This window comes from Natrix helvetica (genome assembly GCF_964273705.1).
Source record: "Natrix helvetica genome assembly, chromosome: 14".
Classification (NCBI taxonomy): Eukaryota; Metazoa; Chordata; class Lepidosauria; order Squamata; family Natricidae; genus Natrix; species Natrix helvetica.
The window spans coordinates 1,542,944-1,570,906 of NC_138564.1; the positions used below are offsets into that span (position 1 = coordinate 1,542,944).

At 45.0% G+C, this 27,963-nt stretch overlaps 1 protein-coding gene across 2 annotated transcripts in view; it reads left to right on the forward strand.

Annotated features, from left to right (window-relative positions):
• The window catches only part of PISD (phosphatidylserine decarboxylase), a 58,324-nt gene that overhangs the window by 3,146 nt on the left and 27,215 nt on the right, over positions 1–27,963 (forward strand). The window contains exons 2-3 of one of the 2 annotated variants that reach the window (XM_081966597.1): positions 2,018–2,097; positions 11,215–11,390. In XM_081966597.1, coding sequence (XP_081822723.1) covers positions 2,018–2,097; positions 11,215–11,390 — 256 coding nt within the window. Of the gene's footprint in view, positions 1–2,017; positions 2,098–11,214; positions 11,391–27,963 lie in introns of those variants that run through there. The other variant, XM_081966596.1, reaches the window with a different exon arrangement.

Sequence of the window (27,963 nt, forward strand, 5' to 3'; positions counted from 1 at the left end):
CAGCTGGAGGCTCAATAGCCTCCAGCTGTTGGGTACAGGTAATCCTTGAGTTATGACCACAATTGAGGCCAAAATTTACATTGCTAAGTGAAATATTTGTTAAGTGAGTTTTCCCTATTTTACGACTTCTTGCCACATTTGTTATGTGAATCATTTCTTTTATTAAGTTAGTAACACCCACTTGACCCCAGGACACTGTGACTGTCATAAATATGAACCACTTGCCAAGCAGCTGAATTTTGATCATGTGACCACGAGGATGCTACAGTGGCCATAAGTCACTTTTTTCAGTGCCATTGTAACTTGGAAGGGTCACTAAATGAATGCAAGTCGAGGACTACCTGTATATGATTAAATGGAGAAAAAAGGCTGACTGCTTGTTTGTATAAACCAGAGTGATAGGTGAGCTGATGTTGTTAGATATAGAGCAATACTCACTTGTATGTTTGGATTACAAAGGAGGTGATTTGCTGTTTGAAAAAGAGACTGCAACTTTCTTGGGAACCAGGATGGCGTAGTGCAGGGGTCTCCAATCGTTCCGGCTTGGCAAACTGGTGGAGGTGGGGATGGCGTTGATGAGGTGGGGATTAGAGGGGATGGTTTGGGGCATGCATGCCACTTTCACTAATACATCTTGCTGCGCATGCTTACCCAATACTTCCACAGCCCAGTTTCGAATGGACTGTGGCCCGGCACTGGCTGCAGACCAGGGGTTGGGGAACCCTGGTATGGTGGCAAAATAAGTAGGTCAGGAACAAGGAGATTCCTGCTGTTGTTGTTGATTAAATGTATAGGCTGCTGAACTCCTAGTGACTGGTTTTTGTTTTACAAAATTCAACCACAGAGACTCCCTGGGTGAGTTTGGGCTAGTCACAGTCTTTCAGCCCAGCTCACCTTCAGGGTGGTTGCTATCAGAACATAGGAGAAGGGAATACTGTCTTTGCTGCCTTCAGTTTTTGAATGAAATATATATATATATATATATGTATGTATGTATGTATGTATGTATGTATGTATACATACATACATACATACATACATACATACATACATACATACATACATATATATATATATATATATATATATATATATATATATATTTGTGTTAAGGCTCCTGCCTGAGATATATAACAGCACAGGTTCAAATCCCAGTAAGGGTATGGCTAGCTGATGAGAGCTAATTAGCTCGAAATAGATCTATACTAGTCTCCCTTTATTTATTTATCAGTACAAATACAACATTATATATATATATATATATATATATATATATATATATATATGTGTGTGTGTGTGTGTGTGTGTGTGTGTGTGTGTGTGTGTGTTGCAATTGTACTGATAAATAGTAGTGACCTTCCTCCCATATTTAGTCATACCAGGGGTTGTAACATAAATACATACATACATACATATATATATATATATATATATATATATATATATATATATATATATATATATATATATATATATATAATTCTATCACTCTGAAATATCTTTAAAACTTGAATGTAGTCCAAGTATGCAAATAAAGTTCAATTTAATGCAATATACGGTATCTTGAGTGTTTCACCCCTAAAATAGATTGTAATTTCAGAGACTATTTTCTGAATAGTTTATTTGAATTACCTTCCCACAAATTAGAATTGGGCAGTATTACTTCATGTAATTCAGGTTTCAGATGTAATTAGATTTAGGCCAAATTTTAAATTCACTTGATGTTTATATATCTTTGAAATATTTTATTTCCATGTGGCTCTTTTATCTTTTCACAAGCATCTCATTGCAGGCAACAATTTTCCTAATATGGTAGGATTAATCATAATATAATCAACTGATTTTGGGTGGAATGACATGGATGATTATAGCTTTAGATAACGTAAACCTCAAACTTTTGAGTTTATGTTATATATTTAGTTGATTAGGGAACATCGGTACAGTACAATGCAAATATTGTATCAATATTTCAAGTACATGTAATTTGATGTGTATCTGATGTTTTTTTATTCAACAGATTTGTCCTGTGGCATGGGAATCTCCCCGTGAAGAAGAGATTATTTTTGAAGCAGCCGGTTTCCCCAGCCTTCTTTCCAGGTAAAGCTCCTTCAAGCTTTTCCTTGATCTGGAAGACCTGGAGGATTCAGTCACCATAGCTAGCACTTGCTAAAAAACCCATGCAATGAAGAAGAAGCAGCTGAAAGCCCAACCCCACCACAACAGAGCCCTTGATGGGGGTTGGAAGAACACCCCCACCCCAAAGTTCAGCCCTTTCCCCCATTTACTGACTTGAGTGGCCTCATGATGCTAAGCTATAGTTTGTTTATGCAAGGTTTATCCAGTAAGCCAGAATAGCTGGATTCACTCAACACAGTAAACATAACCAGGTAATTCTCATTATGCCTAACTCATTTGACTCATCATTTATATTTGCATGTGCACACACGCATGTGTGATGTATGCAACAGTGAGACACATTTAAGAAAAATAGGAACAAGGAAACATTTTCCTTAACTTTACATTCTTGTACATTTATATGTGTACACTTCCAGTTTCTCTGAAAATACATGTTTAAATTAATGCCTTTCCACACTTCTTTCTTTTATTATTAGTTGTATCAGACTTCTTTTGTATTAGATATTTAAACCATAGCTATATTTTAAACCTTTCTCCAGTATGTCTGAAAACAAACCGTCCTTCTTTCCCTATACTTATTTTGAATTGGTCTGAAGAGAGGATGCCACAGGCCCTGTGAGAATGTGTCATGGCCAGACTTAGTTCATCAATCAATAATTCCCCACCCTTGCTTAAAACATCAGGTTCATGATATTTGATCTTGGGCAAGAAAGCAGGTTCCTGTTTTGATTTTCAGCAGGAATACAGGACCTGTTTCCCAAGATCGAGCAGTCTGGAAAGAAGACCAACGTGTGTCTGTGGGTAAAGAGCCGGTGGCCTGGAACTGGGAGCCAGCAGTGAAGGAAACAGGTGTTCCTCTGACTCCCAGGTTCAGTGGCATTCGGTTGTGCAGCCAAAAACACACAGCAGCTAGTGCAGCCCCTGAAATAGGTATGGCAGTACATTTTGCAGCAGCTAAAAGTTTCCCTCTAGTATCTAAGGGCAGTTTTCATATCAAGTTGTTTGGCTGTTGTTCAGTCGCTAAGTTGTGCCTGACTCTTTATAGCATGCCAGCCCCTCATCCCCACCCCATTCTCCACTATCTCCCAATCAACAAATGTTCACTGTGTTGATGACACTATCTTATCATCTCATCCTCTGCTGTCTCTTTCTCCTTTTGCCCGCCATTGCCCCCAACATTTGGGTCTTTTCCAGGGAGTCCTCTCTTCTCATTTGGTGGCCAAGTATTTGAGCTTCAGCTTCAGGACAATCAGGGCTGATTTCCTTTAGAATTGACTGATTTGATCCCTTTGTAGTCCGGGGACTCTCCAGGGTCTTCTGCAACACCACAATTACAATTACCACATGTGATGAATTACAGTAATTCAAATGAGGGATGACAGAGCGGCGTCTCTTGATTCCCAGCCCTCCCAAGTGGTCCAGCAAGATGCACCATCAACAATGTTGAACACAGTGGAGAGAACCAGCAGGACAAGTCTGTCAGCGTTCCAAATATCATGCAGAATTAAATCAGAGTCCAAGGCAGAGCTATCCTTAAAGTTCCAATTTAATAAGACAGACATGTTGGCAACAAACTGTGGACCCCTTCCAGGCTAATCCATTTTCCATCATTAGGATTTCCTGGTTATTGTTGAGCCACAGGTCTGTTGGGAGCGCCAATTTCATAGCTGTCATCAGCTTATCCTGGCTTCGGTTACTATCGTACTGCGGTTTTCTCGACAAAACATCCCCCAACAGGTTTTTTGGTACTTGTTGGACCCCTGGGGTTTTTGTCTCTGCTGCAGGTGCTGCAGGTTCTGGGCTCTTGGATTCAATCATCCCTGGCTGGCCCTTTTCCTCCACTGGTACTAGCGGCCCCAATGCAATCATCAATTTCCTACCACTGTCTTCCCACTTTATCGTAGGCTTCCATTTGTCAAGCCATGCAAGCCCCAAGATAATTGATTCCGGCATCTCTGGAGCCACAATGAATCTGAGAAGTTCATAGTGACGGCCCACTTGTAACTTCACCAGTTCAGTTATTAGCGTGGCTGGGGCCCCTCCAATTAGCGTTCCATCTACCTGCTCAACCCGAATGGGACAGGCTAGAGGTCTTGTGCGAAAGCCTAGTTGCTTGACAATCGACATGCTGATTAAGCATCAAGTGCAACCAGTGTCCACAACTGCTTCAACTTCCCCTTCCTCCCCCGTCTTGGAGGTTGGAAGGCGAAGGGGCGGATGAATGCACTCACCATTGGGTCATCTTTGGCATTTTCCTCCTCCGAGGCTTCCCCATTGGGAGGACTTTTCGTCACCTTAGGTTGGGGATCCTCTTCCAGAGGTTGTTGGCCCAGATGACTCTTCTGTGGTGGCATCTGGGGCCTTCTCTTTACCGCCGTGGTGGTTGGTGCACACATTTGTTCTTCGGCATTTTCCTCCTCTGAGGCCTCCCCATTAGCTTACCTGAAGGGTCCTTTTCTGTATGCTGCGAGGAGAGTCTAACCCCACCCTAGGGCCTCTCTGTCGCAGCTTCCATGCGTATACGCATCGCATTTCTTGATGTGTATTCGTGACTTTATTACCGGACTTGACTTACACAATCTGTCTTGAACTAAGATCAGACTCAATGGAACCACATTTGAACAGTGTTATAGGTCCACGCCTTCATCGAAAACTCTGAGGAGCCGGAAGAGGAGGCGTGGCTAAAGATCTTTCAGTTCAGTCCAGGGCAGTCAGACAGAATTTAAGCCATGCTTGGACTCTCAGAAAAGGGCCCTTCAGGTAAGCCAATGGCCATTCTCCCATTTCAGACTATTGTGATATCATAACCAAACAATCTGATAAAGGAGGAGCAGTTGTCACCTTCAAAGAGGTGGATTTTGTCACTTACACAACCTGACAAAACGTATCTTCCATCTTTCCCTCACAACAACATATAAGTACACAATCCAACAAAAGAATTTCCTGAAAGCATATAGGTGGACCTCGCTTAGCGAGTGCCTGGAGCAGCAACTGTTCAAAGTTACAATGGGCTGAAAAAATAGCTTTGCAACAAAGACACATATTTACAAAATCACAGTTTCTTTCAGTAGTTATGGGATTGTCATTAGAACAGGGGTCTCCAACCCCTAGCCTGTGGCCCAGTACCAGGCTATCGCCCATTCAGAACTGGCTGCTGGCGTGGCTGGGGAGCAGTGACGTGCGGTGAGGTTTATGACTGGTGAGGCACTGACACAGTGCTGGGTTTCAAATATTTTTAGACTTGTGGACTTCAACTCCCAGAATTCCACAGCCAGGCATGCTCAGTTCCAATTTAAAGCGACAGCATTTGTTTTTCTCCTTTGCTCCTTCTTTCTTTTTCTTTTTCTTCTCCTTCCCCTCCTTCCTCCCTCTCTCCCTTCCTCCCCCTCTCTCAAACACACACACACACACACACACACACACACACACACAAGTTGGATTGGACTATCTATCCTATCCCTTCCCTCTCTCACTCACTCTCAAACAAACCCCCCCCACACACAAAAGTTGGATTGGATATCTTTTCCAGTGGCTTGAAAGCAGCTCCTCTGCCATCCCCCCCATTCCCCTGCTGCCTTTCCCAAACACCTCCACCATTGCAAATGCAGCCTGCTGTCTGGGTGGGAAATGCCTGGAACACAATAAAGCCCACCCACCACCTCCTGCTGGCAGGCTGGGGTGAGAGGAGAGGCAGAGAAGCCGGAGGGGAGCCATCCGAGCCTTCCAAAAGAAAGAGGCTGGGGGGAAGTGTGTGTACTACAGCATGGCTCTTTGCCTGGCTTCCTGCCTCCTCCTGTGGTCTCCTCAGTGCTCGCTTGTGCTCTCCCTCCCCAAGTGTAGTTTGATTGCAGGCGGAGCCACGTTGCCTTTTCAAACTTGTAATCAGTGAAGCTGGGCTAGATTTTTATATAGTTTTATCCAGCTGTGTGTGTGTGAGAGAGAAATGAATGGGGGCCTGGGGAGGAAGTCACTACACTTGGGGAGGGAGAGCACCAGTGAGGAGACCACAGGAGGAGGCAGGAAGCCAGGCAAAGAGCCATGCTATAGCACACACACTGGCCCCACAACATGGCTCTGCCTGCAATCAAACTACTCTGGGGGAGGGAGAGCACAAGCGAGCCAGGGTCCTTCCCTCCAGCCTTTGCCCAAAGCCCTGCACAGCACCAGGAGGATGAAGTTTGAATTCCTCCCCCTCCCTCCAACCCACACATACCTTTTCCAGCTTTTTTTAACAGTTAAGCAGAGTCATCCACGGTGAGGCAGTAACTAGCTCAGCTTTTTTCTTTTACTTTTTTTTTTCATGATGAGAGTGGTGAGGCTGTGCCTCACTTGCCTCACCTGACTGCACGTCACTGCTGGGGAGCACACCCATCTCCACGCGTGTGAACAGCGGGAGAGTGCATACACAAAGCTCCATTTGTGCGAGCCCCCACCCCACCCCCAGCTGGTCCATAAAGCCAGGAAGGTTTGGGACCATTGCATTAGAGTTATTCTCTGCCTGATCCTGTTCCCCCCCCCCCCCGCCCCCAATGTGGAGAGATTGCTTAAGCAAGCAATCCCTTTGGACAATCTCTCCTTCCTGACCGACTCTTTACTCCCTTCCCTTTATCCTCCCTTATCACCTTCATCCACAGGGAGAGATCGGAGAGAAAGGGATTACAAAACAGCAGGGGTCCTCCTCCTCCTTTTCTAATTTCTTCTTCTCCTCCTCCTCTCCACTGGATGTAAATACAAAGTGTTCCCTTCTTGCTAATTATTCCACCACCAGGTAAACATTCCAAAAGGTGATGGAAAAGGGAAGCATAGTCACTCTCACTTAGTAACTGCATCACTTAGTGGCTAAATTGCCAATCCCAATAGTAGTTGCTAAACTAGGATTACTTGTACAAGACCATATCTATATGGGGCTTCAATCAGATGAACAGTTGGAAGGGACCTTGTAGGTCATCTAGTCCAACCCCCTGATCAAGCAGGGTCTCCTGCTTTTCTTCCCCCTTTTCCGACTGATGGCAGTCCAGTCTCTTCTTGAAAGCTTCCAATGATGAACTCCACAACCTCTGAAGGCAACTTCTGTTCCATTGGTTGATTGTTCTCACGGGTTGAATCTCTCCTTGACCAGTTTGCATCCATTATTTCTTGTCTGGCCTTCAGGGGTTTGGAAAATAGCCTGACCCCCTCCTCTCTGTGGCAGCCCCTCAAACACTGCTTAGGGGCTTCTATCAGACAATACAGAATCGGGCTGTCTCACTGTCTCCAAGCATTAGCACCATCACAACTGCAGAATCAAATTTCATGGACTTCATATTACCAGCTAGAGAAGACATCCTAAGAAATTCTAATTTTACCATTTTGGCCACCATGGATTTTGAGGCACGATATATATAAAGCAAACATGGACCTCAAGGCATCATCCACTGGAGGTGATTGGCCAATACATTTAAAGAAAAGAAAAAAGTATAATAAGTATAAGTGCCAAAACAGCACTTGCCACCCGAAGTTGTAATTTACCCATATTGTTTCATCTTTGGCATTTACATGGATCCACAAATATGTGGCAAAGACATGGGCAAAAATTATGACGGGCTCAAGATTTTGGCTTCTGCAGTTGGATGGCCACATTTCCCGCCAGTCATGTGTTTGGCAACTGGCTTTTATTTACTGCCATTTGCAGCATCCTGCGTCCATGGAACTGCAATTTTTGCCATTTCATGTCAGTTTCTGGCATTTACTTCCGTCAAAAGATCTCTATTGAAGAAAACTGGTTTGCTTAATGATCACAGTGTTCACTTAATAATCAATACAAAAACGGTCATAAAATCGCGCATGGCAATGTGTGGACCCTCCTAATGACTGCCAGAATTTACGACCATAATTCCAGGCTCAATTATGGCTGTAACCAGAGGATTACCTGTATGGCAACAGATTTGTGGCTGACTTAGAATGGTTTTTCCCCTCTGAAGCTCCTCCTCTAATAGTAGTTTTAACCATTCAGTTGTGTCCGGCTCTTTGTGACTTTACAGGGAAGTGCTCCCCATGCTACCTTGTCAAGCATAGCTTCTTCCAGTTGCTGAATGTTCATCTCCGTATCAGCTTTGATGGTATCAAGCCAGTGAGTTCTTTGCTTGGCACTTCTCCTTGATCCACTAACCAATCCCAGCATTGTTGACTTTTCCCGTGAATTTGTTCCTTGACATGGCCAAAGTAAATCAGACGTAATCTTGTGATTTTGGCTTCTAGTGATGTTTTTTACAGGATTCAGCACCCCTCTGTTGGTAGTACTGGCTGTCCAATAATTTATACCAGCACCACAGTTCAAAGGCCTCAATTCTTCTTTGATCATCTGTTCTTCGTGTCCAACTCTCACAACCGCACATCGTTATAGGGAAGACTATTGTTCTAAGCAGCCTGGTTTTTTGTATCTATCAATATCTCTGCTTTTCCAGATCTTATTCATGTTAACTATTGCAGTGCAGCCTAAGGTTATCCTGCGTTTTCTTTCAGATGTAGAACTGCCATCGTGAACATTTCTTGATCCAAGGAAGATAATGTTTTCCACAGCGTGGAGCAGCGATGAGGCTCTGCGCGGCCGGTGATGACTCTGGAGGCCATCCGGGAAGACGAGAAACGCGAGGGGAACCCTGCTCCCCACGGATGGCCTCCAGAGTAATCGCTGGCTGAGCAGAGCCTCGCCGCTGTTCCACGCGGTATTTTGTGGACACAGACAGACAGACAGACAGAGGCACAGAGAGAGAGAAAGAGACAGAGAGAGGGAGGGAATCAGAGGGAGACTGACGGAGGGGAGGGAGAGACAGACAGACAGAGGCACACAGAGAGAGACACACACGCAAAGTGAGTGATTAAGTGAATGTGTGAGGGACAGACAGACAGACACACACACATAGAATGACAGAGATGGGAGGGAGGAGAGAGAGATACAGAGAGATAGAGAGGGAGAGACAGAAAGAAAAAGAGAGAGAAAGAGAAAGAAAGAAAGAAAAAGAAAAAAGAAAGAAAGTGGGAGAGAGAGATGAAAGAAAGAAAAAGAAAGAGAACTTATGACCACAATTGAGCCCAAAATTTTGGTTGCTAAGCAAGAGCATCGTTAAGTGAGTTTCACCACATTTTCCAAGTTCGCCACGCCCACCCAGTCACATGACCGCCGAGCCACTCCCACAAAACAGGCCACCCTTTTGGCTCTCAAAAGAAATTTCAACCGTTGTCCTGTTGATATTTGGCTGTGTTGACTAATGAGTTGGCCGACCTCTGGCCTACAGCAAAGTACAGGACATCCTCTTCCTTGATGTCCCTCTACAAGTACATCATGTACACATTAGCTCCATCTCACGCAGGAGAACTGTCGAATGCCATGTATACCGAATGCTTCCAGCTTTCGCCCAGCACACACCATCTGTAGCCAAGCACATTTCTTCTGGCCTGCTGGGCAGAGAAGGAAGCAGGCCTTCCGGAAACTAAACTGCCCCTCCAGGGAAATTATCTATAGACGAATCCATGGAGGCCCCTCAGGGAGGGTCTGTTAAGAACAGAGCAAAAGGGTTGAGTCAATCTTAAAAGACCTCAACAAGCACAAGGCGCTTTTAAGACAGTTGCAGTGTTTAATTGATCAATCTCACACATAACCTGCTTCTGCATAACCAAGCGATTTTCCCTGTCCTTCCTCCCACCTTCACCCAGTTTAAATCCTACACCAGACTACTCATTCCACGCATCTGATAGCTTCAGCTGCAGCTCAAGAAAGCGGATGCCTTTTAAATAAAAATGGTTACTCAGAAAAAGGGCTCCTGGATTCCTGATTTTTATTTTTTTGCCAGCGTGGACTAACATGGCTCTCCTCCTACCTACGCCATCTCGGTGAGGAAGTGATATTTGTTAGATTTGTATCTTAGCTGCTTACGGGAATCTGCCTCCTTGTGATGAAGCTGGACTGAGGGCAATGAATGGCTCAGACTGACCCAGGGAGCTTCAGTGGCCCCGACCCAGCTCCATTTTTCTTTTGTTGCCATTGGCCAATCGGTGAGATTGTGCTTCTGTTCAGCTCAGTCAGTGCATCTCAACTGCGGTCTGGATGCTGAAGCAAATTCACACTCAACTGTACGTCCACCGCCAAATTCTGAAATTCTGATAGCCAGCAGTTCCATAGCAGGCACTGTCCAGCAGGAGGCAGCAGAACCATAAGGTTATTCTGAAGCCTCAGTGAGGGAGATACGCACCTCCCCTTTGCAAAGAGCAGAAGGCAGGTTGGGCTTTTATGTTAGATATTTGGACCGTTTGCAGTGAATCTGCCCGGGCTGGCAATTTCGGTGGTAGCAAAATTGCACAAAAGATTTAAGGGGCTAAGATTTAAGGGCACCTTAAAGAGTAACACATTTACTAGAGACCGAGACCGAGGCACTTGTACCTAGTACCTGTTTTATACCGGTGAATTGATTTTATGCTCAGTCTACATTCCTTCATTTGTCATTAATTCCTGATGAAGGAATGAGGGCTCCTTGGTGCTTCCCGAGTTTGGTGGTTTTCTTTCAGATGTTTCATTATCAACCTAGGTCATCATTCATTACTTTAAAATAAAAAAAACTGAACCAGCCAAATTCAATCAGATTTTGGTGTTCCCACTTTAAATCTTGCTAGATCTGGCAACCTCCTGGCATCTGATAAATTTTAAATATATTTCAATATCCCACGCACACCACGGACCACGTTCAGTAGACTATCATAGTTCTCATATATGAAAAAAGGGTGTACTACTAAATCTAATTTCATTTGGAAGAAGCAAGTAGATGCCTTATTAGGGTTAACTCTTGTTCAGTGTTCTGGTTGGCCGATAATTTAGGGTTGTGGTTTTTCTGAAGCGCCTCATGTCTGAAAAATTTGAGTTGCAAGCCAATTTAGCTATGACAAGCCACAAACCTGTAGGACAGGCAGCAAGCTAGTCTTTTCTCCATTTGGATGCAAATTTTGCCTTTGTCCGTGAAGCCCTGGCGTCTTTGGCTTGAACCACCAGCTGGGCTCCAACCTCTTGCCTGCTTTGAATTTCTAAAGCGTGAACCCCTTTCGTTCCAGGGCAGAGACCCCTGCACACCGGACCTCTGAATGTGGTGCTGCGCATCCGTCCACTGCACCTTTTCGTGGCTACGGGCACAGGATATGTGGGATACAAGCAATATGAGAAGCACAAGGACGAGAATCTCGAAAAGTTGGGTGTGGAGGTGGCCCCCAAAATTGCAAGTGAATGGGAAGTAAGTGATTCAGCATTCTGTAACTTGTTCTAAAATGCCAAAACCTTCCGAGGAAACATGAGGAGAAATGTATTGTAGTGCATTGTTTAAAATACTGAATTTGGCAAGTGAGAATCTGGCTTAGAATTTCTGCTGATTTACTAGTATTTCCTCTGCTCAGCCAATTAAAGCCATGCTTCCACAGCCGATCTGGATCAAAATTGTGGTTTGTCTCTGCACTGTAAATTTATAGGGAAGTATTTAAGACTCCCAGATATCAGCATCTTGCTGGTATGAGCAGAGGTCATGAGCTACAGAATCCTACAATTGTCTTTTGTTATACAAACACTAAAAATACTGTCAATGAAAAAGACCTTACATTTCTTGGATTTTTTTTTCTGATTTTCTGGTAACATTAGGTAAAATAATGGATTTGTCTATTCCTGGTTTGTATTGGTTCATTTCTCTCATTCCTACATTAATCAATAGCTGTTTTTTTGGGGGAAATCATGAGTGTTACCTTAAAACAATTCACTTTGAACCTTTTAAAATCTAAAACATACAATGTATACATTTTAACATCCAATTTGATTTTAACATTTTAATTCAGAGAAATGTGAAATCTAGATACTAATTGCATTTTGATTCACATGTTAGAATGAGAATCATGTAAGGTGGTTAAAAATGTGGATTGAACAAAATTCTTGGGCTTTGCTAAACATAAGAGCCACTGAGAATAATCAGTGGCAGAAAGTGTTTCTTTTTTGTTTTAAATCACTGCTGCCTTAACAAATCTTGTAGTGGTGAAAGTTAATGCTTACAGGTCTCACTCATCCTGTTGGCAAAGAGTCCCAGTGCAATGTTGGCTAAATGCATCCGTTTGTTTCTGAAAAGGAAAAGGTTTGTTTGGATCGCCATACTTAGTGTGGTGCTATTTCTGTATTTTTTGCTGAGGGTGAATTTCCAGTAACCGGATCTGGAAGTGCCCTGTGGGGAATCCTGCCCATTAATTCATTAGAGGTGAGCGAGTGGCTGGATTGCCTTATTGACCTCTTGGGCAGCCAGCACGACCTGAGGCATCCCGGAGCACTTCAGCTGAGTCCAAGGCTTTAAAATTAGGAGAGGATGCTTTTGATATCAATACTGTGCATATTTACTATGGCTCGATGTGTTTCACTCTGTCCTGCGCAAGGGCGGGATGCAGATTCTCTTCTTCATTAAGAGGTTTGATATCCATTAGCCTGTTACGATAACAAAGTTTTAAAGCAATAAAAATGAAGGTATACGAGGTATACAAATACCCAAAATAAAACAATAGGAGCATAATTTAGTTCCCCAAAGAGGTGTGTCTGAATAAGCAAGCCCGAGAGTTTAATGCCTTTGGACCTGTGGGGGATAAAACTCCTCTAATGCGCCCCCCCCCAAGCTTTTCTTCCAGTTTCTCTTGGTTTGCCAAAGGCCAGAAGAGGAGCCACAGCAATCCATGGTTTATTGACCTTCCCTTACAACCCTGATTGCACAATATACAATTAGCTGCCTTGAAGAAAAGTGGAAGCTCATTTTGGGAATTCCATTTGGTTTTTCAGTTGGGCGTTCGTGGATGGGATGGTAGCATCTCAGTACCATTAGAACAGGGGTCTCCAATCATGGTGACTTTAAGACTTGTGGACTTTAACTCTCATAATTCCTTAGCTTGCAGGGTGATTCTGAGAGTTAAGTCCACAAGACTTAAAGTTGCTAAGTTTGGAGACCCCTGCACTAGAAGGAGGGGGCCACAAGGTTTTTACTCTCACTTTTGCCATTTTAGGGGTGTACCAGTTGTCATTGCACATGGCTAGGTATGGCATGGTCTGCCTAATATTCCACATTCAGTTTTCAATCCCAGGGGCTTGGTCAGCTGGGGGACAGACCTTTTGGGAGGGGTTCAAGAAAGAGGGTTTAGCCCTCAGGTTACTCACCCCGAAACGGTGTAGCAGAGTCTCATAATATCTGCTCTTTGTTTTGAGATGATGTGCTTCCTCCCGGGTGTCATGCCCTGCCCCTCATCTACCCCTAAATTTCTGAAGCAGCTTCCTTCCCCTGTGCCAAAGGATCTCTCTATGCCAGGGGTGTCAAACTCGATTTCATTGAGGGCCGGATCAGCATGGAGTTTGACACCCCTGATCTATGCAGATAATTTCCTTTTTCCTTTTGAAAAAGAGTTTGTTTGATTTGTACAAGGGAGAGGACTACTCCCTGGTAGGGCCCTGATTTTGGAATGCCCCCCTGCATTTTATTATTTTGGCATCATTGGAACCTTTCTTTTAAAGGCGTAATATAAATGAGGTGTTCCATTTTTGCTTTTAGGCATGCATTTTAATCCTTGTCAGAGCAGCCTCTGTTTTTGTTTCATAGGGTAGGTTGCATCTTACAATAAAATAGCAGAGTTGGAAGAGACCTTGGAGGTCTTCTAGTCCAACCCCCTGCCTAGGCAGGAAACCCTATACCGTTTCAGACAAATAGCTATCCAACATCTTCTTAAAGACTTCCAGTGTTGGGGCTTTCACAACTTTTGGAGGCAAACTGTTCCACTAATTAATTGTTCTCACTGTCAGGAAATTTCTCCTCAGTTCTAAGTTGCTTCTCTGCTTGATTAGTTTCCACCCATTGCTTCTTGTTCTACCCTCAGGCATTTTGGAGAATAGTTTGACTCCCTCTTCTTTGTGGCAACCCCTGAGATATTGGAAGACTGCTATCATGTCACCCCTAGTCCTTCTTTTCATTAAATTAGACATACCCAGTTCCTGCAACCATTCTTTATATGTTTTAGTCTCCAGTCCTCTAATCCTCTTTGTTGCTCTTCTCTGCACTCTTTCTAGAGTCTCCACATCTTTTCTACATCGTGGCGACCAGAACTGAATGCAGTATTCCAAGTGTGGCCTTACCAAGGCATTATAAAGTGGTATTAACACTTCACGTGATCTTGATTCTATCCCTCTGTTGATGCAGCCTAGAACTGTGTTGGCTTTTTTGGCAGCTGCTGCACACTGCTGGCTCCTATTTAAATGGTTGTCCACTAGGACTCCAAGATCCCTTTCACAGTTGCTACTATTGAGCAAGGTACCACATATACTGTACCTGTGCATTTCGTTTTCCTTGCCTAAATGTAGAACCTTACTCTTTTCACCATTGAATTTCATTTTATTAGATAGTGCCCAATGTTCAAGTTTGTCAAGATCCTTCTGTATCTTAAGCCTATCTTCTGGAGTGTTGGCTATTCCTGCCAGCTTGGTATCATCTGCAAATTTGATGAGTTCCCCATTTATTCCCTCATCCAAATCATTGATGAAGATGTTGAAGAGTCCTGGGCCTAAAACAGAGCCTTGGGGTACTCCACTGCATACTTCCCTCCATGTAGATGCAGTTCCATTGAGGACTACACGTTGAGTGCGGTTGGTCAGCCAGTTACGAATCCATCTGGTGGTGATGCTGTCCCACCCACATTCTCCTACTTTATCTAGTAGTAGGTTATGGTCTGTCTTATCCAATGCCTTGTACTGTATCTTGTATTGAATGGTGCTGTTGTCTCACGGCCTGGGCTGCCTGGTCTTTGCGTTCTGCCTGGGGCTTGCAGTCGCAGAGCTGCTGATGCTGTGATGTCAGTGTGGTAGAAGAGGGGGTGTGCTTTCAGTCTGGTGTTGCACATTTGGGGGTGCTTTTTAAGCAGCAAAATGGACGCCTTAAAGCCTTAAACCAGCGGTGTCAAACTCAATTTCGTTGAGGGCCACATCATGGTTGTGTTTGAGCTTGGGGGGCCAGGGTGGGTGGGTGTGGCCAGCTTGACGTCACTCATGTCAGGGGCGCCTGTGGTGGCCCGAGTGTCCTTCCAGCAAAAACAGGCTCCCAAGCTCCGTTTTCCGGCTGCAACGGCCTCCTGCAAACCTCTGCCCATAAAAACGGAGCTCAGGAGGGCCCTGTGCGACCCTCCCGAATTCCATTTTCGCTGGCAGAGGCGCCATGGGCTGGTCCTTTTGCTGTTTCCAGGACGGCCCCTTGGGCCAGATCTAAGCACCCCGTGGGCTGGATCTTGTCCGCAGGCCTTGAGTTTGACCTCCCTGTCTTAAGCCTTGTTAAAATAGGAGAGTATGCTTAATTTGTCAAGAGGGCTTCTGCAAAGTATACGGCACCCATTCATATCCTCAAACTGCCCAGAGTCACCCCAGAGAGCAAGATGGAGTAAATGATAAATAAAGTATCATTAAGAAATAATTAAAACACATTGAAGAAGCATCTAAAACATGGGACATAGTGTTTTGGGAGTAAACGTACTCAAGAATATAGGTTGTTTTGGGGGGGATAAGGGCACCATTGGAATACATTGTATATCTTTTAGTTGTTACCGACAAAGAAATATAAGGGGGGGAAAGGTCTCCGGGGGGTGGGGTGCACTGTAATATTTGTTTTTTTTTCCTTTTTTTGTATTTACTATGTTTGTATTTTAAAAAAGACCTAAATATTCACTCCTGCCCATTCCAGGGGGAGGGTTGGAGCTACTGCTGAGCATTCTCTCCCTCTCCCCTTCATACCATTTCCAGATATCTTGAAGTGGGTAGCTGTGAAAAGGTCCTATTTGAAGGACCATTTTCCACTCAGTCACACCTCCAGTGCCTGACACCCCCCCCCCCACCTCAAGAATGCCTCCCCTCTTAAGGAGTGGGACCACCTAGTTCAGTGTTTCTCAACCTTGGCAACTTGAAGATGTCTGGACTTCAACTCCCAGAATTCCCCAGCCAGCGAATGCTGGCTGGGGAATTCTGGGAGTTGAAGTCCGGACATCTTCAAGTTGCCAAGGTTGAGAAACACTGACCTAGTGGGACCACGAAGAAGGGCGTTCTCTGTGGCGGCTCCTTTCCTGGGGAATATCACCTCTGCGTAGGTAAGAGTGGTCTTGATAGTCTTTTGAAAAATCCTGAAGAAGTGGTCTTGCCCTAGGGACCCAGGCTGATACGGAGCTGGATTTTTGCCATGAAGGGAGTGGGGTGGGGGGTTATTCAGTTTTGTATTGGGGGTTTTATTTCTGTAAGCTGCCCAGAAGCACCGTGAGTGAGTTGGTCAGCCATTGAAATGTTCTTAACAAATAATCCTGGACTGAAAAACCACCAGAGGTGTTCCCGCATGGGTTTCTTCAGAGTGCCTCCCTTGAATGAAGGCCAGCAGATTTTTCTCCCATGTCCTGGACACAATCGGACTATAAAGGCCTGGGTGAGTCACTGGTGCTTTTTCCGCCCTCTACTCCGTTGTTTGTTTTCCTTTAAAAATAGATTGCAGATTATGTTGTCGAAAGATACGGAGTAGCTGGCAGGAAGGCTGTCTGGCAGAGGAGCAGCACACGTCCCCTGAACCCAGTGCTCCTTGGCCCCAGCTCATGGTAACATCTCCCAGGAAGGCTGGTGCAGCGTGGCATTCCAGCTGAGCTCTGTCTCTCCGCCCCTGTCCTGATCAGGTGGACCCCGAAGTCTGGGCCAGCCTTCCTCCGTGCCCTGGATTGGCTCAGCAGAGGGGTGGGTTGGCAAGCAGCCCCTGGGAGACAGGGCCCAAAGGGCAGCGGGTTTGCAGCGGCAGAGAGTGCCAGAGCTGTTGGCCCATGGGAGATCCTGGCTCCAAAAAAAGATCAAGCGTGAACCTCTTGTCCGGAGGGAAGCCTTCCAGGGGGAAGATGTAACCCCTGACCCTCTGTCCAGAGGAGAGGCCGTAGTATTCGGTGTGACACAAAGGGCTGTTACAAAGACTATGGAATTTGATCCCTTGGGAACACTGGACAGTTCAGTACTATTATTAAATAGGGAAATGGGTTTTAATCCAAAAACCTCCCGTAAATCAGCATTTCTCTGGGAATGATAAGCTTTTTGTATACATGCCGTATTAACTTGGATTGAATCTGATCTGAAGGTCGTTAGGGGCTACCATTTCCCACCAATCAGCTTTTTTCTCGCTAGCTGTGTCCAGAGGCTTCATGGGTTGAGAATACATAAAGATCTCTCTTGGATGGTTAAGTGGTTCTGAGAGTTGTATATCATGGTAAATCAGTACTTTAGAGAATGAGAGTTTGGGTACGACCTATGCACTCCATCATTTGCATTGGTTTATGTGTTATGCGTTGTTATTGGTTTATGAGAAAATGATTCCTCTTTTTTTAAACTCTGGAAGTCAGAGAAGGTAGCTTTAATGTTTTAGTTTATTTAATTCCATGAGGTGTCTGGATTTCTTGGATTAACTAAAGTTGTTATGCTTACTATTCCCGTTCCATGAAAACCATCTCTAGATCAGTATAATTGGTACCCCTTACTCACTGGAGGGTTTGGAGGTCCAAAAACTTTTGGAAGTGTGAAATTCTCTTGCAGGTTAAAGGCCCTGGGTGGAATGAATACTGCAGATCCCTTAACAGGATATCCTGAAGAATTACCGTATAAGATACACATTACCTTTTGGGAAGGAAAATCCGGGGGGGGGGGGGAATTCTGCCTACCAGGTATTCATCTGGATAGCATCCTTAGTCTGGTCAGCTTCAGCACATAAGTGTGCTGGTTTTGAGTGCTTGCACATGCATGCTTTTTATCCCCTAGTTTGGGATAAAAAAACAGCTTCTAAACCACAGCTGTTTGCTGGAGAGAGAAGCAATGCGAAAAGCACACAAAGCACGGAAGATGGCTTCGCTCGTTAGCGCCTCATTAGGGCTGAAAAAAGCTCCAAAAAAGCTACATTCGGAGTATAAGACCCATCCAAATTTTCAGCCTCTTGGGGTTGGGGGGAAGTGTGTCTTATAGTCTGAAGAAATACGGTAATACTTCTGCCATCCAGATGTAAACCTGTACCCTTGACTGCTCTAGAATCCCTTTTACTATGACCACATTAATCTTATAGTAACTGTTAGAATAAGTTGTATACTCAAAAGTATAGGGAGGCATGAAAGAAAGGCTTTGAGTCTTCGATCTGTGAATGTCACTAGATCATTTTGGTGCCATTAAATCACTTTTCTTTGGATTAAAAGTTACACTTTTGACAATGACAATGCTATTGTCATATTAATTGGGTTTGTTTTTTTGGATATTGATCTAATTTCCTTTTAACTTTTGTGATATGTGTTTTTTAATGTTGTACGCCGCCCTGAGTCCTTTGGGAGAAGGGCGGCATATAAATCCAATAAAACAAACAAACAAACAAACACTTAATACAAGACAAATTATTATATTCTATATTATTTGACAGTGGTAGGTTGTTTGGAAATAAAATTGATGAGTTCAGTTCATTGGAACATGATGATGCTCAATTACATACAATATGCTCACGTACAGCGTTTTTGGAAATTATCTCCCACAGTTTTGAATGCATCTCTTTTTAGGGATTAAATTGTTTTGAATAAACTGATGGGAGGCAATTGCTGTTGTTTTCTTTTATGAGATCCTGTGCCTCCAGTATAAGACTGGAAGACTCCTTTCCCTATTCAGAGATCTTGGTTTTCACAAGGAATTTATGAAGTTCCATTTGGAGAACTCTGCAATACGTAGAATGCACGCTTAGGTTTTTAATTTCCTGCATTTTCTCATTATTAATCAAACATTACATTGCATACTCTTACTTGATTTTATGTATAAGATTATTATTATTATTTATTTATTTATTAGACTTGTTAGCCGCTCCCTCTCCACGAAGGGACTCCGGGCGGCGTAGATTAGATTTGTTTAGTTCATAAAGAGGGGCTGCTTTTCTTGTCTTTGTTTCTTTTCCCTTTTATTGGCAATATATTTTGAAATTCAGCTTTTATCATTTATAATAGTTTTCCTTTCTAACCGCTATGTCACCCAGGTGTGCACAGCACAATGGATTGCTAATCCATTAGATATTATAAAGAGCTGTTTGTAATTTGCTCTGCTTGATATTAGTTGGTGTATCTCTTTTGTTACCATCCTTGTCATTACTTGTTAGATGATGTTTGTGGGGCAGGCAAACAGATTCTTAATGTGCAGCAATGGAATTCCAATTTGGGAAGCCTGAAATGGCTTCATGAGCAACTAAGTGGCACCGAGGTCTGTTGGTGAGCATTTGATGGATTGTACATGAGAAAAAGATCAGCTTCTCAGAACCTTGGAAACCAGAGGCTGTTTGTTGGGAGAATTGGAAGCACAAATGCCGTATACACTGTGTGGAGCTTCTGGAAGAATGATGGGACATAAATTTAATAAATAAGTAGAAAACTTCAGGATGCTTCCAAAATAAATTGAGTCTAGATGCTGTTGGGAAATTACAGGGACACAATCCTTGCTCTTTTTTATCGTTGTGATGAAGAGTTCTGGGACCAGATATAGAGAAGGAGATGGGAAGGTGGCTGCTGATGGAAACGAGGTGTTGGCATACGCCTATTCCCACACATTTGTTGAGAAGATGGAGAGCAGGGAACATTTACTAAGGAAAAATTAGTAGGTGAACAAGTGAAAAAACTCTCATTGGAATGAGATAAAATGCATTTAGCCCTCTCCACAAATTCTTTCTCCTCTCCTTCCCTTTTTCGAATAGTCATTGAGGAGAGACTTTGCAAGCTCCAGGCCTGGCTTCATGGCTCAAGTGCTTGCACTCTAATCTACTAAGGGTCTACTACTTCCAGCAGTTGAAACGTATGCTGCACAATTCTCAAGAGACAAAACTGACATTCTTCACCAGTTTTAACTCTAATTCTCCTGTGTGTTGCTTGGGGAATCCAAGCATGGGTTAACTTTGTCCATTAGACTAGAGACTGAGTTATGTAATTGTTGACCACACCTCTTCTGACTGGGTAGTTCAGTTTTTTAACTCAGTCCAGCCTTAAAGAGACGCAGAATTTTTTCTCCTCTAGGCTAATAGCCAAAATCAGCTCATTTGACTTGGATTCCTTCTGGGACTGTGATTTTTTAATTTTAATTAAGATTGTGACTTCAATTATGATTTCTGGTTCCTCACAGCTCTAGCAGCCGCTGGAACGTGTCTCCAGTTGTTACCGCTGGTTTCTCGCGACTCTAGTGGTCGCTGGAACGTGTGCCAGACCGCTTGATAGCGGGGCGCCGGAGAGAAGTGGGTGGTAGAGGGTCAGTTCGCCGCCCTCTTTCCTGATGTGTGGCTGGGGTGAGAGTCGGTTCGCCGCTCTCGAGTCGGCATGGACTGCAGCGGTCCGCCGTTAACGCGTTACACTCGTTGATTTCTTCGCCGCTGCTGGGGGGGCATTGCGCCCTCGCTGCCAGCGGCTAGTACGAGAGGCGATTTGAAGGCTAGCGCCTGGTGAATCTGTCGCGCCAGTTCGCGACCGACGCTTTCTTCCCCTTCCGGATGGACATAGATGGCGTCATTTTGCCCGCAATTTAAACTTCGCGTCGAATCGGGTGTTACCGTCGACCATTTTTGGCCGTTAGCGCCTTCACGCCAAATTGCCTACTGGAAGGGGCGGAGCCTGCCATTGCACGCTCAATTGCTAGTGAGGTCGGAGTGAATTTTGGGCTGCAGAGGTCAGTTCACCGCCATCGTTTAGCTCCGTAAAGGTTCCAGCTTGCCAATTTATCAGCGCTTCGGCCTGGTTTCAAGTGGGCGTGAGCATTTCAAATCTCTCCCACCCTTTTTCATACCACCATGGCCCATCTTTCTCTTTCGGGAGGCAGCGATGGAACCTCCAGTTCCCTCCCGCTGCAATCGGAGACCCCGGGGCCTAGCACCAGGGCCAGTAGATCAACAGCTAAGGCCTCCAAGCACAAGGCGCGCATGTCATCTACAGCCCCGGACAGGGCTGCAAAGTGCAAGAAGAAGGCCAAGACATCGGCCTCGACTGCTGGGCCTACACCTAGGTCACCTCCTAGGCTGGTGGCTGAGCGCCATTCGCCTGTTCCCTTGACTCCTATAATGGGAGTCCAGGGCTGGTCCCCCAACCTTCCCACACCACTGGGGAGGGGTTCGGTCAAAGGGGATTTGGGCCCCCAGATCTGTCTGTGGTGGGCCTGACCACAAGTCACGCCTCCCCGCAATCAGAGCAAACTGCCACATTTACACCTACGGCCGCAGGCCTTAGAGCCAGGGATGGCCCTGAAATTAACCTGCCCCCAGAACTTCATAGCATGATAGCTGCCGCTATTTCCCAGGGGGTGGATGCGGAATTACAATGCAGGGCCCAGCGCCCTGTTGCTACCCACATGGCCAGAGATCTTTCTGTCCCTCAGGCTGACCCTCCTTCACCACCGCCTTTAGGCTCTATCCTTGGTGAAGAGGAGGATGTAGCGGCCTTGAATTGTCAGATGATGATGGTCCAGGCCAAGATACTCAGGCCTTCTCTGGTTTATTCCGGCCCGCCTTGTTCAAGTCACTTTTATACAAGGCTAAGGCAACAGCTGAGATGGGGAGGGCACCACTCAGGCTAGCACGGCTGTGGGCCTTGATTCCACTGACCGTTTCTTCGCGGAGCAGGTGCAGGAGCAGGAGGTCATGCCTGTTCCTAAACTGTTCCTGGACGTGGTCTAGAAGCAGTGAGCCCAACCAACGGCTGTTCCCCCTCCTAGCAATGGGGACAGGAAGCTCTACTTCCACACCTGAACTGGACGAACTCCTTCAATTCCCCACAGTGGATCCTCCTGTAGCGGCTTTAGCCTCTCTGGCCTTGATACTTTCTGAGATTTCGGAGGGTCTTAAGGCCGAGGACCGCAAGGCCGAACTGGTCATCCGCAAGACGCACCAGGCGGCTGCCTGGGCATTGCACGCGGCCACAGCAGCTTCTTTCATCAATAAAACTTCCTTGGTTTGGGGGCGGTGGCTATCCTATAGGTTGAGGAAGCAGAAGCAAGAGAATTGGATCAATAAATTACAAGATGAAAAAGGCGAGATCTGCTACCAACTAGAGGAAAAGAAAAGGATTACCCAAGCGTTCTATGAACAATTATATAGAGAAAACCGAGACCATACAAAGGAAGAAATATTACAGTACTTGGAAAAGTCAGATCTGCCAAAGGTACCAGAGGAGATTAAGGACATGCTCAATGAGGACATTAAAACATCAGAAATAATCGAGGCCATACAAAGACAAACGAATAATAAAGCTGCAGGGCCGGATGGGTTGCCAGCGGAAATATATAAAGAATTCCAGGATATACTTGTCCCAACGTTATTGGAAGTCTATAATGCTGTGTTGAAAGAGGCGAAGACACCGTTATCATGGACGGAGGCTAATATTGTATTATTACCTAAGGCGGACACAGACCAAGTGTTTATACAAAACTACAGACCAATCTCACTGCTAAATGCAGATTACAAAATCTTTGCTTCAATAATAGCAGAACGGTTGAAAAAATTTCTTACATCATTCATCCATACAGATCAAAACGGATTCCTCCCCAGAAGGCAAATTAAAAACAATATGCGAATTATGCTGAACATTCTTGAATATTATGAAGTGCACAATGAAAAACAGGTTACACTAATCTTCCTCGATGCCTAAAAGGCATTTGATAATGTCAACTGGGAATTTTTGCACCAACAATTAGAATACATGGATTGTGGGGATAAATTTATAAACACGATCAGAGCAATTTATACAAACCAAAAAGCCAAAGTAATAATCAAATGTGAACTAACACAAAGTATTGTAATCCAGAAAGGTACAAGACAAGGTTGCCCCCTATCCCCCCTGCTGTTTATACTTACCCTAGAAGTATTAGCCAGGAATGTATGTAAAGAGGTACAGATAAAGGGACTAGAAATCAAAAAGGAGCAATTTAAATTACAGGCCTTTGCGGACGATCTAGTGTTTGTGCTAGAAGATCCTATGAAGTCTGTTACGAAACTCATTGAGGAATTGACAGAGTATGGGAAAATAGCAGGTCTAAAGATAAATATGACAAAGACCAAAATGCTGACTAAAAATATGACATCAAAAGCAAAAGAGGAGTTAACGAAGAAATTGGGTATCCAAATTGTCAAAAAAGTTAAATATCTTGGTATACATTTATCTGCGAGGTGTGTGACCATCAAAGAAGATAATTATACTAATTTGATTAATAAAACTAAGAAAGATCTAGAAAGATGGAAAAACCTACAATTGTCCCTGATGGGCAGGATCGCAGTTATAAAAATGAATATATTACCAAAATTTCTTTTCCTATTTCAGAATATTCCCATTAAATTAGAAAAAGGTGTCTTCAAGGATTTGAATCAATTGGTTTCGAAATTTATTTGGCAGGGAAGAAAACCAAGAATAAAACTTAAGGCTATGCAAGACACTAAGGAAAAGGGAGGATTTGGCGTACCAGATTGGGAACTCTATTATACTGCGGCCATATTAACATGGCTAAGGGAATGGATAATGCTGAGAAATAAAAGATTACTCAAATTGGAAGGCCATGACCTCCAAGCAGGCTGGCATGCCTTCCTCTGGTATGAAAAAGGATCTGCACACAAATATTTTAGTAGACATTACATCAGACAATCTCTGTTACTAATATGGAACAAAATTAAACATGACCACTATACTAAAATACCTATTTGGCTATCTACGATGGAAGCATACATACACCCAAATTTAATCAACATGGAAAATATAGTCACATATAAAGAGTTATTGAACAGGCAGGGGGAGATCAAAACTAGATCAGAATTGACATCACTAGGAGTACAAGTAGAATGGTGGTCTTATATACAGATACAATCAAGGTATGCACAGGATAGGAAGAACGAAGGTATTGCCAAAGACTACACAATATTAGATAAACTTTTGATACAGACAGAAAACAGACTGATCAAAGTGCTGTATAGATTCTTGTTGGAATATAAACTAGAGGAGGAACATGTCAAAGAAACTATGGTCGCCTGGGCAAAAAATTTCGGTTACAATGTGGAATTGGCTAAGTGGGAAAAACTTTGGATACTGAATCAGAAACTAACATTGGCTACGGCGTATAAAGAAAATCTTTATAAGATGTTCTACAGATGGCATCTCCCCCCAGCACAGCTTTCCAAAATGTTCAAAAATCTGGCCCCAAATTGTTGGAAGTGTAAAAAAAACACCAGGCACTTTCTATCATATGTGGTGGACATGCAATGAGGCAAAAAAATATTGGAAAATGATTCAATCATGGTTAGAACAAATGGTGGGAGAACAAATTATGTTTAAACCAGAAACTTTTCTCCTAGGCATAATACCGGAGGGGTTTAAGAAAGATGCACTTTATTTAATTATACATATACTAACTGCAGCGCGCATAACCTATGTACAGTATTGGAAAAAAGAAAATACACCATCAGAGCTAGATATAATCAGAAAAGTATTGGCCTGTGCAGAAGCAGATAGGCTCACTCTTGAACTTAAAAATAAAGGGGATTCAGAATATTTTGAAGTATGGAATAGATTTTATGATTGGTATAAGACACGATGACAAGACTGGAACAAATGTATATATTGTGATTGGACAGAAGGATAGGCAATGTATTAAGTAGATTAATTGTTAATGATTGAAACTAGCTGTATATAATGTGAATGTATGGTCACTCCGACTCCGCGGTATTGCATTGTTTTAAATGTAAAAATAATAAAAATATATTTTTTTAAAAAAAACCTCCTTGGTTTGGTTGCCACAGCTGCAGGCTAGGATCCCACCCGAGGATCTGTGACTACACCAGGATGTAAACAAACTGGTGGCAGCACTGGAGTTCTCTTCAGATGCTACACTTAAAGCGGCCAAGTTCGCATCCTGTGCAGTTGTGTCCAACGTGGCATCCCGCCGGCTCCTTTGGCTTCGCCATTGGCAAGCCGATCTCCGCTCCAAATGGTGGCTTGCTTCTACTCCCTTCAAGGGAGGGCCTCTGTTTGGTGCTGCGTTAGACCCGATTCTAATTGAAAATAAAGACAAACTCAAGGTACTCCCTTCAACCACTAGACGCGGGGACAGGAGACGGCAGCCATATCACAGAAGGCAGTCCTTTCGGGCCGGGAACTCCGGAGACAGCACTGCCCCATACATTCCGCCCTATTCCAGACCATTCTTTCAGGCGCAGGGCAGGAATCAGGACCGTCCAGGTAATAGGGACAGGGGTCGACAACAGGGCCAACAACAACAGGCCCGGCGACCATTTCGTGGGAACAGTAAATCGGTCCTTTTGGAGGTTCCGGTGACTCACACGCGGGGGGTCCCATTGGTGGGTGTCTCACATTGTTCGCCCTCCAATGGGCAGACACCACCTCGGACACGTGGGCACTCCAGACGGTGAGGCTGGGCCTCACACTGGAATTCCTCGCTATTCCCCCGAGGCGCTTCATCAAGATGCCAGGTAAAGAGACACCTGATGGACTCCGCAATCGACCATCTGATTTCTATAAACGCGATAGAACGGGTGCTCCAAGGACAAGAAGAGCTAGGGTTCTACTCGATCCTTTTCTTAGTCCCCAAAAACTCAGGAGGATGGCGGGCAATCCTAGATTTGAAATGGCTCAACCTCTACTTGAAATATCAGAGGTTCAAAATGCAGTCACTCAAGAGCATTCTCGCCTGTATCCGCCAGGGCGACCTGATGACCTTCGTAGACATCAAGGAGGCTTACCTCCATATACCAATACACCTGTCGCACTGAAGGTTCCCGCGTTTCCAGTTTGCGGGGCGACACTTCCAATATTGCGCCCTGCCATTCGGCCTTTCATCAGCTCCGCAGACCTTCACCAAGCTGCTGGCGGTGATTGCGGCTTCCCTCAGGTCTATCCCGATAAGGGTCAACTGTTATTTAGATGACATTTTGATCCTGTCGTCTTCCCCGGATATGGTGAGGCAGGACTTGCAGACCACAATCGAAGCACTACAGCTCCATGGCTTCGTCTTGAATCTCCCGAAGAGCCACCTGCATCCAACCACGTCCCTCTTCCATCTTGGGACTGTCATCGACTCCGAACGATGCGTAGTGTCACTCTCCCAGGAAAGACGCCAGAGCCTGCAGACCTTGGTGAGTCAGGTGCAAACTCAGCGATCTCTTCCCCTCGCAGTACTCTCCTGACTGTTGGGGAAGATGATCTCATGCATAGACGTTGTTCCGTGGTCGAGGTTTCACGCACGTACCCTCCAGTGGTTCTTGCTCCTATTTCAAAGGGCTCACACCAGCCATTCACAGACCAAGGTCCGGTTGCCCCCCAAGGTGCTGTGTTCGCTCCGATGGTGGACTTCCTCCAAGATCCTCAAGGAGTGCGTATTCAAAGAGCCGGACCGCGTTGTAGTAATAACAGACGCGAGCCTGTTCGGTTGGGGAGCCCATGCCTTGGACAGAACGGCACAAGGTTGCTGGCGCGCCCAGGAGTTGCGAAACAGCATCAACTGGCTGGAGCTCCGGGCGATCCGTCTAGCCCTCCGAGACTTTCGGGACCTGGTGACAGCCAACCACGTGTTGGTTCTCACGGACAATGTAACCTCCAAGGCGCACGTCAACCGCCAGGGAGGCACCAGGTCCCAGGCCTTCATGCTGGAAGCAGAACGTCTCCACCATTGGGCGGAGACCTACCTATTATCGCTACGGGTGGAGCACATTTCGGGCACAGCCAATGTGCAGGCAGACTGGCTGAGCAGAACCACAGTAGACCAGATGGAGTAACAGCTCCATCCGACTCTGTTCCAGGAACTAGCACACCGATTCGGATGACCCCAGGTGGATCTCTTTGCTCAACCGCACAATACACACCTGGCCAGATTCTTCACCAGGTTCTACGTCCCGGGAGCAGAAGGCACTGACACTCTGCGCAGCCCCTGGCCGGAGGGCCTCTTATACGTCTTCCCACCTCTCCCACTCGTACCACTAGTCATACAGAAGATTCTGTTGGAGAAGGCGGTTGTCCTCCTGATAGCGCCAATGTGGCCCAGACGCCCATGGTACGCCGACCTGGTTCATCTCTCGATTTCCCAGCCATGGAGAATACCAGACAACTGGATACAGCTCGTGCAAGGGGTTCTCACCCACCCGAACCCTCAGCCGCTACAATTAGCCATGTGGCACGTGAGCGGACGATCCTGATGTGTCAGCATTTCTCGGACAAAGTCATCGCCATTATACAGGCTGCTCGCGTCCGTCCACGACCCGCATTTATGAGGCCACCTGCAGGCCTTCTGTCGGTGGTGTCGGACAGTATCCACTCAAGTCACCCCACAGGTTTTAGACTTTTTGCAATCGGGTCTGGAGAAGGGACTAACTCCCAGCACCCTACGTAGGCAGATCGCTGCGTTAACAACGGTGATAGGAGGCGCCCATGGCCATTCCCTCGCTCGCCATCCGAGGGTCCGTTCCTTTCTCAAGGGCGCCTCTAACCTCAATCTGCCGGTAGTCCACCGCTACCCTATGTGGGATTTGCCCCTCATACTCACGGCTGAACCATTTGAGCCTATTCGTACCATCGGTCTTAGATTGTTGACCCTCAAAACCATCTTTTTAGTGGCGATTACATCCGCTCGAAGGGTCTCGGAACTGGCTGTGCTTTCAGTGCACGAAGACCTCTGTATATTTCATCACAACATGGTCATCTTGCGATTGGACCCGGCATTCCTGCCGAAAATTAACTCCCTGTTCCACAGGACACAAGAACTCATCC